Below are 18,802 nucleotides of genomic sequence, written 5' to 3' on the forward strand. Positions count from 1 at the left end.
CTTCAGGTTGTCCTAACTGGCCACTGTCACTTTCTTGGACACCACTCATATTTCCTGATTATCCTCCGAATACCCTGAACTCCAGGTCCTTGACCTCCTCTTTTTTTTTTTTTTTTCTTTGAGACGGAGTTTCGCTCTTGTTACCCAGGCTGGAGTGCAATGGAGCCATCTCGGCTCACCGCAACCTCTGCCTCCTGGGTTCAGGCAATTCTCCTGCCTCAGCCTCCTGAGTAGCTGGGATTACAGGCACGTGCCACCATGCCCAGCTAATTTTTTTGTATTTTTAGTAGAGACGGGGTTTCACCAGGTTGACCAGGATGGTCTTGATCTCTTGACCTCGTAATCCACCCACCTCGGCCTCCCAAAGTGCTGGGATTACAGGCTTGAGCCACCGCGCCCGGTTGACTTCCTCTCTTATAATTAGCTTGCCCCTCCAATCTCAGCCACCCATACCCATGGGTTTTCCTTCTAGAGCTGTAACGTCCAATAGAGCAGCCACTAGCTAGACATAGCTACTAAGCACTTGAAATGTGGCTGTACCATGTAGTAAACTTACATTTTAGATATAGCAAATTAAATGTATTAAAATAGACTTTTTTTTTTTTTGAGACGGAGTTTCGCTCTTGTTACCCAGGCTGGAGTGCAATGGCGTGATCTCGGCTCACCGCAACCTCCGCCTCCTGGGTTCAAGCAATTCTCCTGCTTCAGCCTCCTGAGTAGCTGGGATTACAGGCACGTGCCACCATGCCCAGCTAATTTTTTGTATTTTTAGAAGAGACGGGGTTTCACTATGTTGACCAGGATGGTCTTGATCTCTTGACCTTGTGATCCACCCGCCTCGGCCTAAAATTGACTTCTTTTTTACTTTTTTAGTGCAGGCAATTAGAAAGTGTGTGGCCTGATATCCTATTAGAATGGAGTGTTCTACAGTCTAGACTATGCTGACAACCACAACCTCTTCCACCATATTAACTTTGAGCATTCCCTTGTTCAACCAGGAATACACTCCTTCCCCAGGTTTAGTCCTCACTCCATCAATTCTTTACCCCCACTAGGACCTCCAAATGAATGATCCAACTTGTCAGATTTGGCTTAGATCCTATGGTCCACTGCCTACTTCCTTTTTTAATTTTGTTTTGAGACAGAGTCTTGCTCTGTTGCCCAAACTGGAGTGCAGTGACACAGTATCAGCCCCCTACAACCTCCGCCTCTCGGGTTCAAGTGATTCTCCTGCCTCAGCCTCCAGAGTAGCTGGGATTACAGGTGCCCACCACCACGCCCAGCTAATTTTTGTATATGTAGTAGAGATAGGGTTTCACCACATTGATTAGGCTGGTCTCAAACTCCTGACCTCATGATCCATCCACCTCGACCTCCCAAAGTGCTGGGATTACAGGTGTGAGCCACCATGCCCAAGCCCCATCACCTACTTCTTCATCCATCTTCTGTATTCACCTGGCAAAACCTTCTGCTGATTAATTCAACTCTTGGCCTATCCCACAGCAGCCATGGAGCAGACAAACAAGGCTAACAAACACAACCACACTGATCAGCCTCACCATAGCAGACCCTCGTGCTGCCAAGTAGTACTGCAATCCTAGTACACTTCTGCAGTCCATTTATCGCTCACCTTCCCAGACAACTCCTCCACTCCTCACGCTTCCAAACCTCCTCTCGGCTCACCCTGTCTTCCACTGAGAAAATTAGAACAATAAGCAAAGAATTCCAACTGCCTCCGACCCCACTTCCAGCACCAGGCCTTCCTTTTGTTACTGGGGATGAACTGGCAGAGTTCTTATCAAAGCCAACTGCTCCACTTCACACTAGATCTCAAAGACGCAAGGACACTGCTCAGCAATTCTCTCCCTTTCCCCTGCATCACCTTCCCTCTCACCAGAACCCTCCCATTGAGCACAGACATGCTATAATTTCCCTAAACTTAAAATCCCTCAAGCAGCTGGGCACAGTGGCTTACACCTATAATCCCAGCATTTTGGGAGGCCACGACGGGCAGATCACCTGAAGTCAGGAGTTTGAAACCAGCCTGGCTAACATGGCAAAACCCCATCGCTACTAAAAATACAAAAAATTAGCCAGATGTGGTGGCAGGTGCCTGTAATCCCAGCTACTCAGGAGACTGAGGCAGGATAATCACTTGAATCTAGTAGGTGGACGTTGCAGTGGGCTGAGATCATGCCACTGCACTCCAGCCTGGGCAACAAGAGCAAAACTCCATCTCGAAAAAAAAAAACCAAAAAAACCCCTCAAGCTCACATTCCCTTCAAGCACTGCCTCATATCCCTCTCCCCTTTAAGCAAAACCACTAAAAAGTACTGTCTATACTTGCTGTTTCTTCTTCCTACCCTCTCATTCTCCCCAATCTAGATGCCAGGTTTTTGTCTTCAACACTCCACCAAAGCAACTCAAGGCCAAACACCTACCTTCACATTTTCAAATCGAATGGTCAATTTTCAGTCCTATTCAAACTCAGCCTAACAGCAGCACTTGACAAAACTGACGACATTCTGCAATGCCTTTCAGCTCTCTTCCTTCCGCCCTGACCATGCTCTCTTTTGCTAGTCTCTTATCTAGACTCAAGAACTTATTCAGTTCTTTTTTTTTTTTGAGACGGAGTTTCACTCTTGTTACCCAGGCTGGAGTGCAATGGCACGATCTCGGCTCACCGCAACCTCCGCCTCCTGGGTTCAGGCAATTCTCCTGCCTCAGCCTCCTGAGTATCTGGGATTACAGGCACGCGCCACCATGCCCAGCTAATTTTTTGTATTTTTAGTAGAGACGGGGTTTCACTATGTTGACCAGGATGGTCTCGATCTCTTGACCTCGTGATCCACCCGCCTCGGCCTCCCAAAGTGCTGGGTTTACAGGCGTGAGCCACCGTGCCCAGCCTAGTTCTTGAACCGAATCCACTTTTGCCATACTCACTCCTTAATCTACCTCACTTAGTTCCACAGCTTAAGCATCAACTGTATGCTGAAAGCTCTCTAACCTCGGTCTCTTCCTTGACTGCTGATTCGTAATGAACTACAAACCTCTATTTATATTCTGCTTATATTTATCAAATAGGAATTTCAATGTACATATATTTCCAAAGTGAAGTTCTTTATCTCAACCCTATCCCTTCTCCCAAAAAAACTCTGTGCTCTTCTGGAAAGAATGTTCTCCATTCCAGCAAAAGGCACCTGAATTGGGCTTATGCCAAAAACATTACTCATCCTTTTCTCTGCTCAGACCCCACATCTAACAAAAAGTCTTGGCTCTACCTGCAAGGAATGTCTCAAATCTTAACATTTCTCACCACCTCCATCACTCACCCTCTTTCAAAGCTTCCATCCCCTCACCAAGAATATCTTTGTAGCCTCTTTACTAGTCTTCCTGCTTCCACTCTTCCCCTTAAAACTCCAAATTGGATTACCTTACTTTTCTCATTAAACCTTTCAATGGCTTCCCATCTCTCTGAACAGAAGTCAAACTCCTTCAAAGCCCCACCTGATCTGATCCCTTTCCTAGTCTTTGGGTACATTTCCTGCCTCTCCTCCTCCACCCATGGTAGCCTACTTGCTTTGCCTCAAAACTGTCTTCCTTGTTTCTCTATCCCTTTACTTCCCTCGGTCTACATTTTTTAAATCTGTCTTATTCTATAATAATTACATATTATGCAACATATTCTGCCAGTCTCTTGTTGATAAGCATTTAGGTTATTTCCCAAATTCTGCAACTACAAACCCAGCAGTGAACACCCTTGCACTTACAGAAGCATAGCTAAGAAACTCCTAAAAAAAAAATTGAAGGCCAGGTGCGGTGGCTCAAGCCTGTAATCCCAGCACTTTGGGAGGCCGAGGTGGGTGGATCACGAGGTCAAGAGATCGAGACCATCCTGTTCAACATGGTGAAACCCCGTCTCTACTAAAAATACAAAACATTAGCTGGGCATGGTGGCACATGCCTGTAATCCCAGCTACTCAGGAGGCTGAGGCAGGAGAATTGCCTGAACCCAGGAGGCGGAGGTTGCGGTGAGCCAAGATCGTGCCATTGCACTCCAGCCTGGGTAACAAGAGCAAAACTCCATCTCAAAAAAAAAAAAAAAATTGAGACTAGGGATATAGGCATTTTACATTTTGCTAGATTATTACAAAGGCAAATGTCATTAATATCATTTTATTACCTTAAGATTCCAAAAGGTATCTATAATTCAAGAGTGATAATGAAAGGATCATACAAATTAAGGAACCCCAAATTTGCCATAAAGAAAATTTTCCTTCCTTCAAGGAGAGTTTCATAATCTTCAGGGGAAAAAAGGAGGCAAGGTTTCAAACCTAGTTAACCTTCTCAGCTATCCAAGACTCCTCTGATTATCTATTCTTCCACCTCTTGTTCCCCTCCTCAACTACTGATAAACTGAGGGGCAGGAGTGAGATCAAATCTCATGCTTATGTTCTAGAAAGGACATTTTCCAATTCCATACCTCATCTCGTCTTCCACCATTAAAAGAAGAGCTAAAGAGTTTGGCGCTGCCGCCGCCCCTTTGAGGAGGCATCTTGTTAAAAGTCTTGCTTTTCTGTGAACTGGAGCGACGGGACTGGTTGCTAAAACTTTCATTTTTGGGGTAGGAAGGTTCACGTTTGCGATTATAACGCTTGGATCCACTTGAGTTCTTTCCATCTGAAAGCAAGAAACACAAAAGAATGCCTTAAGAAGTGATACATTCACTCAAGCTAACTGCCCTCCACCTCCCAGCAAAACTATTTAAACCAAGGTAAATGGGCCCTTCTACCACCTCCAAGAATCTGGGTTTGGCCCAGAGCACAAGCACTTTGAGCAAGACAACCCGTGTTTTTTTTTCTTGAAATAATGAAGCCTAAAGGGTCCCCTCCCTCAAGACAAACACAGTATAGATCAAACCACATAGATTCTCAGTCGATAATGTCTTTCTTTTTTTTTTTTTTTTTTTTTTTTTTTTTGAGACGGAGTTTCGCTCTTGTTACCCAGGCTGGAGTGCAATGGCGCCATCTCGGCTCACCGCAACCTCCGCCTCCTGGGTTCAGGCAATTCTCCTGCCTCAGCCTCCTGAGTAGCTGGGATTACAGACATGCACCACCATGCCCAGCTAATGTTTTGTATTTTTAGTAGAGACGGGGTTTCATCATGTTAACCAGGATGGTCTCGATCTCTTGACCTCGTGATCCACCCGCCTCGGCCTCCCAAAGTGTTGGGATTACAGGCTTGAGCCACCACGCCCGGCTAATGTCTCTATTTTACACAGCTTACCACTGCCCCTGTAAAAGTTCAGGCAGATGCAGTTACAGGAAATGAAACAGCCATTCTGTATTAAGGAAAAGTATTTCACCTGGTGGCAGGACAGAAGACATTCCCCTTTAAATTGCTATAGCATAACCAGATTCTACACCACAAGGGGTTGTCCTAGGCCTTAGCAAATATATTCAAAAGGCATAAAAGCAAAACCATGTTTGCATATGTTCTACAGGTCAAACTCAAGCTGTTAAATCGATAAACCAAAGAAGTTGTGCTCTAAAAGCATATTAGTGGCTAGGCGTGGTGGCTTACGCCTGTAATCCCAACACCTTGGGAGGCCAAGGCGGGTGGATCACCTGAGGTTGAGTTGGGGACCAGCTTAGCTAACATGATGAAAACCCATCTCTACTAAAAATACAAAAAAATTAGCCAGGCATGGTGACAGGCACCTGTAATCCCAGCTACTTCAGCTACTTGGGAGGGTGAGGCAGGAGAATTGCTTGAACCCGGGAGGCAGAGATTGCAGTGAGCCAAGAACATGCCATTGCACTCCAGCCTGGGTGACAGAGAAAAAACTGTCAAAATAAAGAAATAAAAGCATATTTGATCAGCTTGAGTTATATCCTTTTTAAAAATGTTTTTCTCTCCAATTATAATACATGTTCAATTCTGAAAATAGGGAAGAATAGTTGCCAGTACTCACAGAGCACTAATCCATTAATATTGGTTTCCTTTAAATCTCCATTTTACATACTTGCCACAAATCTTACACTTTTGATTTATGACAAATGACAAGCATAGAAGATCTTTTCTGCTTACTATTCTGTGAGCATTTTTATGCATCCCTTGTCTTCAAAAGCATGATTAATTGCTGTATCCTTGTTCGACACACACTTACAGAATAATGTAACCAACCCCACATTGTTATACATTTAGGTGGCTTCTAATTTTTTTGCTAGTTTAATATAATAGCATTGGGAGTCTCTTTAGACAGAGGCTTTTGTGATTAATTACGTCAAATTCTCAAAGTGGAATTAGCAGATAAAATATGGTCATTAAAGCCATTTACACATTCTTAGGTTGCTTTCTGAAACTGTTACACCAATTTATTTATACTCTAACAATATAATAATTATTTATGCATTTTATTCATTTATTTAGAGATGGGGTCTCGCTCTGTCACCCAGGCTACAGTGCAGTGGCGCAATCTTAGCTCACAGCAACCTCCGCCTCCCAAGCTCAAGCCACCCTACCACTCAGCTTCCTGAGTAGCTGAGACTACAAGCACTCACCACCATGTCAATTTTTATGTTTTTTTGTGGACACAGGATTTGCCTTTGTTGCCCAGGCTGGTCTCAAACTCCAGAGCTCAAGTGATCCACCCGCCTTGGCCTCCCAAAGTGCTGAGATTACAGGCATGAGCCACCACGCCCAGCCTATTTTTTCTGTAGAGATGGGGTCTCACTTTGTTACCCAGACTTATTTCAAACTCCTGGACTCAATCCTACTTCGGCCTTCTAAACCGTTAGGATTATAGGTACAAACCACCAAGCCTAGTCTTTTTTTTTTTTTTTTAAAGACAGAGTCTCACTCTACTGCCCAGGCTGGAGTGCAGTGATGCCATCTTGGCTCACTGAAACCTCTACCTCCCAGGTTCAAGCGATTCTCCTGCCTCGGCCTCCCAAGTAGCTGAGATTACAGGTATGAGCTAACAAACGTGGCTAATTTTGTATTTTTAGTAGACATGGGGTTTTGCCATGTTGGCCAAGCTGGTCTTGAACTCCTGACCTCAAGTGATCTGCCCACCTCAGCCTCCCAAAAAGCTGGGGTTACAGGAATAAGCCACCGTGCTTGGCCTTTTTTTTTCTTTTTTTTTGAGACAGATTCTCACTCAGCCCAGGGTGGAGAGCAGTGGCACCATCATAGCACACTGCAGCAATCCTTTGCTTAAGCAATTCTGGCTTAAGCAATCCTTCCAAATCAGCCTCCCAGCTAGGATTGCAGGTGTGCACCACCACACCGAGCTAATTTTTTCAGACAGGGTCTTACTTTGTCACCCAGGCTGTAGTGCAGTGGCATGATCTTGGCTCACTGCAGCCTCAACCTCTGGAGTTCATGCAATCCTCCTGTCTCAGCACCCCTCTAAGTAACTGGGGACTCCAGGCACGTACCACCACTCTTGGCTTATTTTTATATTTTTTTACAGAGACAGGGTTTTGCCACATTGCCCGGGCTGGTCTCAAACTCCTGAGCTCAAGCGATCCACCACCCTCAGCCTCCGAAAGTGCTGGGATTACAGGCGTAAGCCACCACGCCTGGCCTAAATTTTTAAATTTTTGTAGAGACGAGGTCTCACTCTGTTGCCTAGGCTGGTCTCAAACTCCTGGGCTCAGGTGATTCTCCAGGCTCAGGTGATATTCCCACCTTAGCCTCCCAAAGTGTGGAATTGTAAGCATGAGCCATGGGGCCTGGCCCCACTTTAATCCTCTTACAATGATTCGCAACCTGGCCAGTTCATAGCAATCACCCTGATGAGCTTTTAAGGAATTCCTACTCAGCCCTCACACTCTAAGATTCTGTTATAATAGAAAAGTAATTCTCTGCAAACTTGTAATATTCTCTGAGTAATTTTTTAAATCCAAAAGAAATTATTTCTTGCTAAGTATAATCACCAGCTTCCTATAGCAGGCTAAATAAATTAAAGGTGAAACAACAGCTTAGAGAAAAGAAAATGTGAGTTAATAAATCAGAGTCCAAATTCTGAAAGCAACCACTTCACGCTCACAGTCTGTCAACCTCATTGAATAAATGTCATTCTCTCCAAACGTGACCACCTACAACCTGGGAGTCAATCTAAATCATGTGAGATGGCAGCAGTATAAACAGAACAGTCAGTCACAGAAACAGGCTAGGTTCACTCCTACCAGTTACCCTTAAATCCTGCGTAGGGACAGTGGCCAGAGTTTAATTTAATGTTATTATTTAAGGCCAGACATGATGGCACACGCCTGTAATCCCAGCACTTTAGGAGGCCAAGGCGGACAAATCACATGAGGCCAGGGGTTCGAGACCAGCCTGGCCAACATGGTGAAAGCCCATCTTTACTAAAAATACAAAAGTTAGCTATGCATTTAATCCCAGCTACTTGGGAGGCTAAGGCATGGGAATCATTTGAACCTGGGAGGCAGAGTTTGCAGCGAGCTGAAATCACACCACTCACTCCAGCCTGGGCAACAGAGTGAGACAGTCTCAAAAATCAGAATAAAGTTAGAATTTAGAAACTAGACTTTTACCTACTACTTCAGTTAGCAACAGTTTGTATTAAACATGGCACTAATAGTAACAATCAGAAAGCAAAGTTTCGGTGCTAAGCTTGGTGGCTCACACCTGTTATCTCAACACTTTAGGAAGCCAAAGCAAAGGATCACTTGAGCCCAGGAGTTTGAGACCAGCCTGGGCAACATATCGAGACCCTATCTCTACAAAATATTTAAAAATTAGCTTGATGTGGTGGAACAAATCTGCAGTCCTAGCTGAGAAGCTGAGTCGGGAGGATTGCTTACGCCAAGGTTGAGGCTGCAGTATGCTACAATGGCACCACTGCTCTCTACCCTGGGCTACGGAGTGAGACCCCGTGTCCAAAAAAAAAAAAAAAAAAAAAGAGCACTGTAACTCATGCCCGTAATCCCAGCACTTTGGGAGGCCAAGGCGGGCAGATCATGAGGTCAGGAGTTCAACACCAGACTGGCCAACATGGTGAAACCCTGTCTCCACTAAAAAACACAAAAATTAACTGGGCATGGTGGCGCACACCCATAATCCCAGCTACATGGGAGGCTGAAGCAGGAGAACTGCTTGCACCCGGGAGGCGGAGGTTGCAGTGAGCTGAGATGGCACCACTGCATTCCAGCCTGGTGCCTGGCAACAGAGCAAGACTCTGTCTCAAAAAAAGATAAGCCAGGCACAGTGGTTCAAGAGTTCAAGGATCTCTTAAGCCCACAAGTTCAAGGTTGCAGTGAATTATGTTTGCACCACTGCATGCCAGCCTGAGTAATGGAGCAAAAGCTTGTCTCTTTAAAAAAAAAAGAAAAATTCAAATAAAGGGAAAATTCAGGGGATGCAAAACCCCAGCTAACTCAGCCACATTTTCTTGCTTTGCTTTCCTTAACTCCACTCCACATCACCTCAAACAAAAGAGATTTCACAAGGATAGGTAAATAAAGAGAAAACATATCACCTCATTATCCAAGACCGTTTCAGATGATCCTAGATCCTAACTCTTTGACCCTAACTGCTGCTTTCAAGATGCACCTCATGGTTTGCATAGATAAGGTAAAGCCAGATTCTACATGGCAAGGGCTTAAGAAAGTAAACTGGCACTTAGCAAGAGGGTGTCTTCATTTCCTAACTTATTACCACACTGCCAAGGAAACAGTTTCCTAATGCTTACAGAACTGCTCTCTGATAGACAGTAAACTGCTCATTTCCAAACCACAACTGACCACATCATGATTCATGATTTTAGTTGCTAAAATCAACTCCTTTCTCTCACCTTCCACTTACCTAAGGGTATGAAGACAGACACGTCAAGTGAGAGACTGGCTCTTATCTCTAGACCCAGGCAACAGGCAGCTAAAGGTTGAAGGTATGTATCGTCAGGCCTGGGACCCAGAGATAAAATTCAGAGTACTATTTTTGAGATGTTTTGTGGACAATTTACCAGGATATACATGTGAAAAACTCCAGGGTAGACCAGGAGTGATGAGATGATCCACTTTAGATTTTGGAAAACAGAAAAAAAGTCAAGTTCCTGGGAGAAGGAACTGTGGGTAAAGTTTTAAATCTCAGAATGCTGGTTCCCAATCCTAGCTGCACACCAGAATCACTTGCACAGACTTTTAAAATTATGAATCCCTAGGACCCATAAGCCCAATCTAGGCTTAAAGAATCAGAAAGAAAGGTCAGGCACAGTGGCTCATGCCTGTAAGCCCAGCACTTTAGGAGGCTGAGGTGGGAGGATCACTTGAAGCCAGGAGTTCAAGACCAGCCTGGGCAACATATTGAGACCCCCATCTCTACAAAACAAACAAACCAAACAAAATCAGAAAGAATTCCTAGGAAGGGGCCCACCCCTAATACTTTTTTTTTTTTTTTTTGAGATGGAGTTTCGCTCTTGTTACCCAGGCTGGAGTGCAATGGCACAATCTCGGCTCACCGCAACCTCCGCCTCCTGGGTTCAGGCAATTCTCCTGCCTCAGCCTCCTGAGTAGCTGGGATTAGAGGCACGTGCCACCATGCCCAGCTAATTTTTTGTATTTTTAGTAGAGACGGGGTTTCACCATGTTGACCAGGATGGTCTCGATCTCTTGACCTCGTGATCCACCCGCCTCGGCCTCCTAAAATGCTGGGATTACAGGCTTGAGCCACCGTGCCCGGCCTTTTTTTTTTTTTTTTTTAAGTTTCTCACGAGGTCAGGAGGCCACCAGCCTGGTCAAGATGGTGAAACCATCTCTACTAAAAATACAAAAATTAGCCAGGTGTGGTGGCAGGCACCTGTAATCCCAGCTGTTAAGGAGGCTGAGGCAGGAGAATTGCTTGAACCCAGGAGGCCAAGGTTGCAGTGAGCCGAAATCGCAATGCTGCACTCCAGCCTGGTTGACAGAGTAAGATTCTGTCTCAGAGAGGAAAAAAAAAATTCCTGAGGAGATTCTGATGCACAGCCACAGCTGAAAACAACTGCCAAGAACTACTGTCGAGACACATTCCAAAATGAAAAGGACCCCTAGTTAAACTCAGGGTCCAGAGTCAACAAATAAGTGACTTAAAAACAACTCAAGGCTGGGTGCAGTGGCTCATGCCTGTAATCCCAGCACTTTGGAAGGCCGAGGCGGGCGGATCACGAGGTCAGGAGATTGAGACCATCCTGGCCATCACAGTGAAACCCCATCTCTTAAAATAAAAAATAAACTTAACTCAGCTTCTCAGTTGTCCCATATTTCCCTAATAGAAAGGTCTCCACCAAGTAGCTGTAGATATATCTCAGCCTTCCCCCATCACCAAATTAAGGGCTGCCAAGTTAAATTACTTGGCATCCTCATTTCTAGCTCTAGTTCTAACAGGTGGCTCAGCCTAGAGGTCAGAATACCAGTCAGGAAGTTTCTGCTGCTTATTCATGCTGTAATCGCAAGCAAGTTGCTTACCCATCGTCCAGAGTAGTTGACAAGCACCTCCAGAGGGGCAACATATGGCCTTACTACAGAATCAACTGACAACAAATTGAATCCAGCTGAAATTAGTAATTCTGAATGAAAGGAAGAGAGAGGTGGTATCAGGAACGATGCATGTGCCAGTAAGTTATCTGCTTGCTAAGTGAGATTATGCAAAGTTTATTGAAAAATACTGCCTAGGACTTCATAAACATTTACTTGGACAAATCACTCTTAACTCTGCTAAGCCTCGTTTTTCTTGTCTGTAAAATAGGACTAATACTCTACCATACTTCCTCATAGAATCATGAGGATTAAGAAAACTGTAAACTGCCTACCATAGTGGCTGACATATAGTGCTATGATTTGAAAGCCTATCATTAATAAACCCAAATCATTACTGTGAAGTGCACCCACTAGACTTCCAACAAAACCATATAAACCAAGATTCCAGCCAACGGGCCCTGAAATTCTTTTAATTTCTTGAACTTGTTTTACTGAAGGCGTCAAATCACCTCAATTTTCAAAGTCATTAAAATATCCAGGTCCATTTACAGGTCAGAGGCATTCTTCAAAGCAGATTATCACTAGTAACCTGGTTTCTGGTACTGGAGTAACAGGAAGAATGCCAGGGCAGTGCTTCATACCACCAACCTCAAAATAACTGCTTCATAATTCCTGACCTTCGTTAACCTTCCTGGCAGTTCTATCTCCCCAGGGGGATGGGACAAAAGCCTGGTTCCTGGCCAGGGTCCACTGTCTGCCCATAAACGGCCTACCTTCTCTCTTGCCTTACTTTGCTACTTCTAAATGACTTTCCCCACTTCCTAACCCACCTTCTCTCATCTGAGCTATATTCACAGGATATTCACTGCTGAATGTTCTCAGAAATGCCTATTAACACTACTGGAATGAAGCTGTAGGAATATAATGAAGAAAAGGAATGTTATATAAATGTTTAGGGCAATTAGCTCAGGCAAAGAAACTGTGGTATGCCACTCCAGCCAGAAAGATCAAGAAAATCCTGGTAGCCAAATGTACCTATTTCCTGTGTACAAATGAAGAGCAAACTAAAACCAGCCACTGAACAAAGATCTCGAGGAAATTAATCATGTAGCTAGGAAGCAAATGACCATTTATGACAGTTTACAGAATAGAAACCAAACAGCTTTTTTCCACATGAGGTAGTAAAGGAGGAGAAAAAAAGGGGACTTAAATATTTGAATGCTGGCCAGGCACAGTGGCTCAGGCCTGTAATCCCAGCACTTTGGGAGGCCGAGGTGGGTGGATCACTTGAGGCCAGGAGTTCGAGACCAGCTTGGCCAACATGGTGAAACCGTCTCTATTTTTAAAAAATAAATAAATAAGAAAAAAATATTTGAAGCCGGGCGCGGTGGCTCAAGCCTGTAATCCCAGCACTTTGGGAGGCTGAGGCAGGTGGATCACGAGGTCGAGAGATCGAGACCATCCTGGTCAACATGGTGAAACCCCGTCTCTACTAAAAATACAAAAACTAGCTGGGCGTGGTGGCGCGTGCCTGTAATCCCAGCTACTTAGGAGGCTGAGGCAGGAGAACTGCCTGAGCCCAGGAGGCGGAGGTTGCGGTGAGCCGAAATCGTGCCATTGCACTCCAGCCTGGGTAACAAGAGTGAAACTCCGTCTCAAAAAAAAAAAGAAAGAAAGAAAGAAAGAAAAAAATATTTGAATACTGAAAACTCTTGCTCTTTTCACTTTGACAAAAGATAGACAAACTATCTTTTTACCTTAACCTTCTTGCTTTCCTTTCAACTCAGTACTCTGTAATTCAAGGTCCTTTCAACAATTTCCAGCAGAATCAAGAACATGAAGTGTTCAGTTCATGAATACTGCAGAAATCTTTTGACAGGATTATGCAGAACTTGAGACTACCCTTTTGTTAGAGCAACCATCTCATCAAGAAGTCATCGCATCCGAGTTCCTGAACACTGCTGTAGTAGCCCTGATCTTAGCCGTTATGTTATTAACATAACAGCTTATGGTCTTAGCTGTTATGCTGTTAACATAACAGCTGTTATGTTGTTAACATAGCAGCTTAGGTTCAACTTTAAAAATTAGCCAATATCCAAAGTTTCCTAATCTTTTAATCTCCACATATTCTGCCTTTTAATTTGTTCCTAAATGCAAGCAGTGGATTATGGTTAGTGAAGAAGCATGGATTTGGCTACAAAGCCCATCCTTCCTTACTAAGGGAATACACACAGCTAAAGTCAGAAAAGCAGACACTGGCAGTGGCCAACACAGTCAAGCTTTCTAACACACACATTAAACAAACACACACTGCCTGAGGGCACACCTGTGAATTCATAAAATCTAACAAAGACCTTTTACATGAGTTTTTTAAAAAGCTTTCTTCTTGTTTGGAGACAGGGTCTCACTCTGCCACCCAGGCTAGAGTGCAGTGGAGTGATCATGGCTCACTGCAGCCTTGAACTTCTGGGTTCAAGTGCTCTTCTTCCTCCTCCTGCCTCAGCCTCTACACAGCTGGGACTACAGGTGTGTGCCACCATGCCTGGCTCATTTATTTTTTTGCAGGACAGGGTCTCGAACTCCAGGGCTCAAGCAATCCACCTACCTCAGCCTCCCAAAGTGCTGGGATTACAGCCACCCCGCCCATTTGAAATGTCAACAATGTCAAATATTTGCTTTGGTCAAACTACTATAGAATTCTGTATCATCTTCTTGGGTAATGAGAGTTAATTCCAATAATCAACATATTCAAAGTGAAGGACATAGCCATAAAATTCCTTAAATACCTGTTCGTCGTTTTATTTTGTTCAAATTGTCACAAGTTTTCACCTACTGCTAACTAGGAAATAAACTTAAGGCATTTATTGCAACTGACTAATGAATGTATGACAGTGGCTCCTCTTTAAAGAGGAGCCACAGAAACATTAGTTGAGAATTCAGACAGCTGGGGAACCAAATCCTTAACATACATCTGGGAACAAGTGCAAAAATAACTTATTAGTTGCTTTGAGCAACAGACCACTCTAAACCAGTTCTAATATTAACCAAAAGGATTGGCTTCCTTCTACCTTTTGAGGGATCTATGGCAAAGCTACACATGTGCATAACCGCAAAATCAGTCCGCATACATACCATTTCCTCACATAGCCTAAGAATCCATACTTCTACTGGTCTCACACCAGGTAAACAAGTTTGCTATATTCAGCAGGTGAACTCCGAAAGAGTTAGTAAGGCTTACAATTTTTTGTTCAATTTTGTTTGGTTTAAGTCAGCCTTACAGTTTTGTTTAGTGATGGTGTCTCTCTGCCACCCGGGCTGGATAGAATGCAGTGTCCTGATACAACTCACTGCAGCTGAAACTTCCTTGAGTTTATGTGATCCTCCCACCTCACCTTTCTGAGTAGATAGGATTACAGGTGTGTGCCACCACAGCCAGCTAATTTTTTTTTTTTTTCCTATAGAGACAGGGTCTTACAATCTTGCCCAAACTGGTGTGGAATTCCTGGGCTCAAGTGACACTCCCTACCTCAGCCTCCCAAAGTGCTGGGATTACAGGTGTGAGCCACCACATCCAGTCTCTCTTACAGATTTTTATCTGTTTTAACTGTTTTAAACTGGACCTCCACATTTAGGAACTCCAAATATTTCCCTCTCTGCCACAACATACCCAGTGTCGCTGACAACACCTTCCTATTACTGCTAATGTGATTGAAATACAAAAGAGAGCAGAGATTAGTACAAACTTCGAAATAAACAACACTGGACTCCAATCTCTGCCAACTTCTAACATCCTACCTGTTTACCTTATTCCTTCCTTAAATATGAACAATTTCACCCTGCTAGACAGGTCAGTGACTGGCACAGTGATAACAGAGGTAAAAACTTCAGGCCAGGCGAATTGGCTCAGGCCTGTAATCCCAGCACTTTGGGAGGCTGAGGCGGGTGGATGACGAGGTCAGGAGTTCAGGACAAGCCTGGCAAAGATTGTGAAATTCCGTCTCTACTAAAAATATAAAAATTAGCCAGGTGCGGTGGCAGTCGCCTGTAACTCCGGCTACTCAGGAGGCTGAGGCAGGAGAATTGCTTGAACCCGGGAGGGGGAGGGTGCAGTGAGCAGAGATCACGCCACTGCACTTCAACCTGGGTGGGAGTGAGACTGTCTCAAAAAATAAAATAAAAAAAACTTCACCTAGTACTTGCTACATGGTAAGCCCTCGATTAAAGGTAGCTAGCATCATTACGGTCATAATCTAATATTGAGAGACTTGATTACAGAAATAAAACCATCCCTGTTAAAGGACAATGAAAGTCCAACACACAAAAATAGACGTGTATCTCGTGCAAAATAAACGTCAGATACCCTAAGACCTTAGTTTATTTGTTTTTTGTTTTTCAAGTTTATTTAATTCTATTACCTCCACCTACCTTTACAGGTAAGTAAACTCGGGGCACTCACTCAAGGTCTGGCAAACTGGGACCCAAAAAGACTGAATTGATAGTCTGTGCTCTTAACCCTACACTGAATAGCCCATTCAATGACTTCCTCTTCGACATCGGAATGGATCTGGGGCCAGATTACTAAATAAGAGATCTAAATTTGAAAGGCCCTACGGCCCCACCCACCCGTCTAAACTTGAACACCATCCAATGTTAATTCAACTCCAAAGGGTAGAAGAACGTAGTGGTTTTAGGAGCGTGGAGTGATGAGTCAGACAAACCAGGTCTTAAGGCCTGGTGTGAGGCACATACTAGCTGGGTGACCTTACTCTTTCTCAATCTTGCTTTCCTCATGTGTAAAATGGGGATTCGAGCAGTTTTGAGTATTAATGTAAACGACCCACGTAAACCACGCAGTACAGCGCTGATTAACATAACTAACTAGAGCCATGGAAAAGGGCAGGTAGGAGCTATAATATAAAGGGGAGCCTGTCCCAGGGTAACCCAGCAGACCAGAGAGCAAGGACTCTCCCCAGCCTCAGGGGCAGTCGCCCCCGGCCACTGCCGCAGGCCCGCCCTTACCGCTCTTGGGTTTAGACTCGCCGGCTGGCCCCGCCGAGGCGGAGCGGGGCGGCTGTTGCCCTTTGCTGCTGCCCGAACAGGCGGAGGAGCTGTTGGAGCCGCTGTTCTTGTCCATGTCGGAGGCGGTGGCGGCGGCGTTGGGGGAGCTCAGCGGCATCAACGGGGGCCTCGGCGGCGACGGCGGTCGGAGAGGAGCGGGCGCGGCGGGGACCCAGGCTCATGGCGTTCAGGGCCGGCGGGGGTCGGCGGCGGCAGCGGTTCTCGGTCTTCATGGCGACATTTTTCCCTGTTTCCTTCCTTGGCTTCTCAAATTAGAAAGAGAAGCGGCAGACGGGGCTGTTAAGCCCGGCGGCAGCGGTGATCGAGGAGGAGGAGGAGGCCGGGGCTCGGGACTCCTGGCCGGGCCTGGCGGGGCGGAGGCTGCGGGGGAAGGGGAGGTGAGGGAGGGTGCGCGAGCCCCGCCGGCCGGCCTGCCGGACACGCTCTCCCGCCGCGGGGCAGGGGAGAGGGCTGGCTGTCTTGGTGTCGGGGACAAGTGTCTCCGACACAGCGACGGACACTCGCCCCTGGGCCGAAGCTGAGTTGCTCCGGGAATGGCGACGAGTCGCCAAACAGCATCTCGAAGAACCCGGATGGACTATATATATACACAGCCGCTAGGGGTGAAGTATTCTGGGAAATGTAGTTTTTGCATACATCCGGGGTTCGTAGAGGTTTTTTTTGTTTTGTTTTGTTTTGTTTTCTTCTTTTAATTTCCTCCCCGACCCCCGCTCCAACCCCACCGTGAGGGTGTTCAGAATAATGCGAGTTGTAGTTCTCTCCAGGTCCAGGTTTTTTGACTTAGTACACTAAAAATACAGTAACAATAATAATATACACTAACAATAATGTAGCCAAACATTGAAATACCTGTGGAACTCCTTTCTAGGCTTGATTTATGGTTCTAATTCCAGCATTAGTACCAATTGATTTATGGCCCTTAGTCTATCTCGTATTAGGAATAATAATAATAGCATCAATAAGGACAATACCTTACATTTAGTATCACTTTACAGTACTTTACACAGTACATCACTTTATTTCACTAGCCTGGTGTGCTGGCACACGCCTGTGGTCCCAACTACTCGGGAGACTGAGGCAGAAACGGCCGGAGACCGTGGTTCATGCGTGTAATCCAAACACTTAGGGAGGCAGAGGTGGAAGGATCCTTGGAGACCAGGAGTTCCAGACCAGCCTGGGGAATATAGCTAGACCCCTGTCTCTAAAGAATATATATATTTTTTCTTTTCTTGAGACGTAGTCTTGCTCTGTCGACCAGGCTGGAGTGTAGTGGTGTGATCTCGGCTCACTGCTACCTCTGCCTCCCAGTTTCAAACGATTTTCCTGCCGCAGCCTTCCGAGTAGCTGGGATTACAGGCACCCGCAACCACACCCAGCTAATTTTTGTATTTTTAGTGAAGACAGCGTTTCGCCATATTGGGCAGGCTGGTCTTGATCTCCTGACCTCTAAACCGCCTGCCTCGGCCTCCCAAAATGCTGGGATTACCGGCGTGAGACACTTGGCTTAACTTTTTTTTTTTTTTTTTTTTTAACACTCCAACATAAGTCATCATGTTAGTAACTTTTTAAAAACTATTTTTATTCTTGGCTGGGCTTGGTGGCTCACGCCTGTAATCCCAGCACTTTGGGAGGCTGAAGCGGGTGGCTCACGAGGTCAAGAGTTCAAGAACAGCCTGACCAACATGGTGAAACCTCGTCTCTACCAAAAATACCCACAAAAAATAAATTGCTTGAACCCAGGAGGCAGAGTTTGCAGTGAGCCAAAATCTCGCCATTGCACTCCAGCCTGGGCGACAGAGCTATACTCTGTCTCAAAAAGAAAAAAAAAAAAATTGCCGGGTTTGGTGGCTCATGCCTGTAATCCCAGCACTTTGGGAGGCTGAGGTGGGTGGATCACAAGGTCAAGAGATGGAGACCATCCTGGTTAACATGGTGAAACCCAGTCTCTACTAAAAATACAAAAAATTAGCTGGGCATGGTGGCGCGTGCCTGTAATCCCAGCTACTCAGGAGGCTGAGGCAGGAGAATTGCCTGAACCCAGGAGGCAGAGGTTGCAGTGAGCCGAGATCACGCCATTGCACTCCAGCCTGGGTAACAAGAGCGAAACTCCATCTCAAAAAAAAAAAAAAAAAAAGGTTTAAGCAGAATGGACTTCCTTATGTGGGCTAAAACTGACCTGTTTGGTCAGAAGGTCAGATAAACAACTTAGTTAAGGCCTGGTTGGGTAGAACTTGACCTTG

General features: G+C 45.2%; 1 protein-coding gene across 2 annotated transcripts in view; it reads right to left on the reverse strand.

Moving 5' to 3' along the window:
* RNF10 (ring finger protein 10) overlaps positions 1-17,125 on the reverse strand; it is a 46,157-nt gene extending 29,032 nt beyond the window's left edge. Inside the window, exons 1-2 of one of the 2 annotated variants that reach the window (XM_039471602.2) lie at positions 16,503-17,125; positions 4,484-4,680 (exon numbers count right to left, since the gene is read on the reverse strand). In XM_039471602.2, the coding sequence (XP_039327536.1) occupies positions 4,484-4,680; positions 16,503-16,659 (354 nt within the window). In that variant the 5' untranslated portion in view covers positions 16,660-17,125. Of the gene's footprint in view, positions 1-4,483; positions 4,681-11,471; positions 11,573-16,502 lie in introns of those variants that run through there. The other variant, XM_039471603.2, reaches the window with a different exon arrangement.
* Positions 17,126-18,802: the final 1,677 nt, after the last annotated feature.

Source organism: Saimiri boliviensis, chromosome 7 (assembly GCF_048565385.1).
Source record: "Saimiri boliviensis isolate mSaiBol1 chromosome 7, mSaiBol1.pri, whole genome shotgun sequence".
NCBI classification, from domain to species: domain Eukaryota; kingdom Metazoa; phylum Chordata; class Mammalia; order Primates; family Cebidae; genus Saimiri; species Saimiri boliviensis.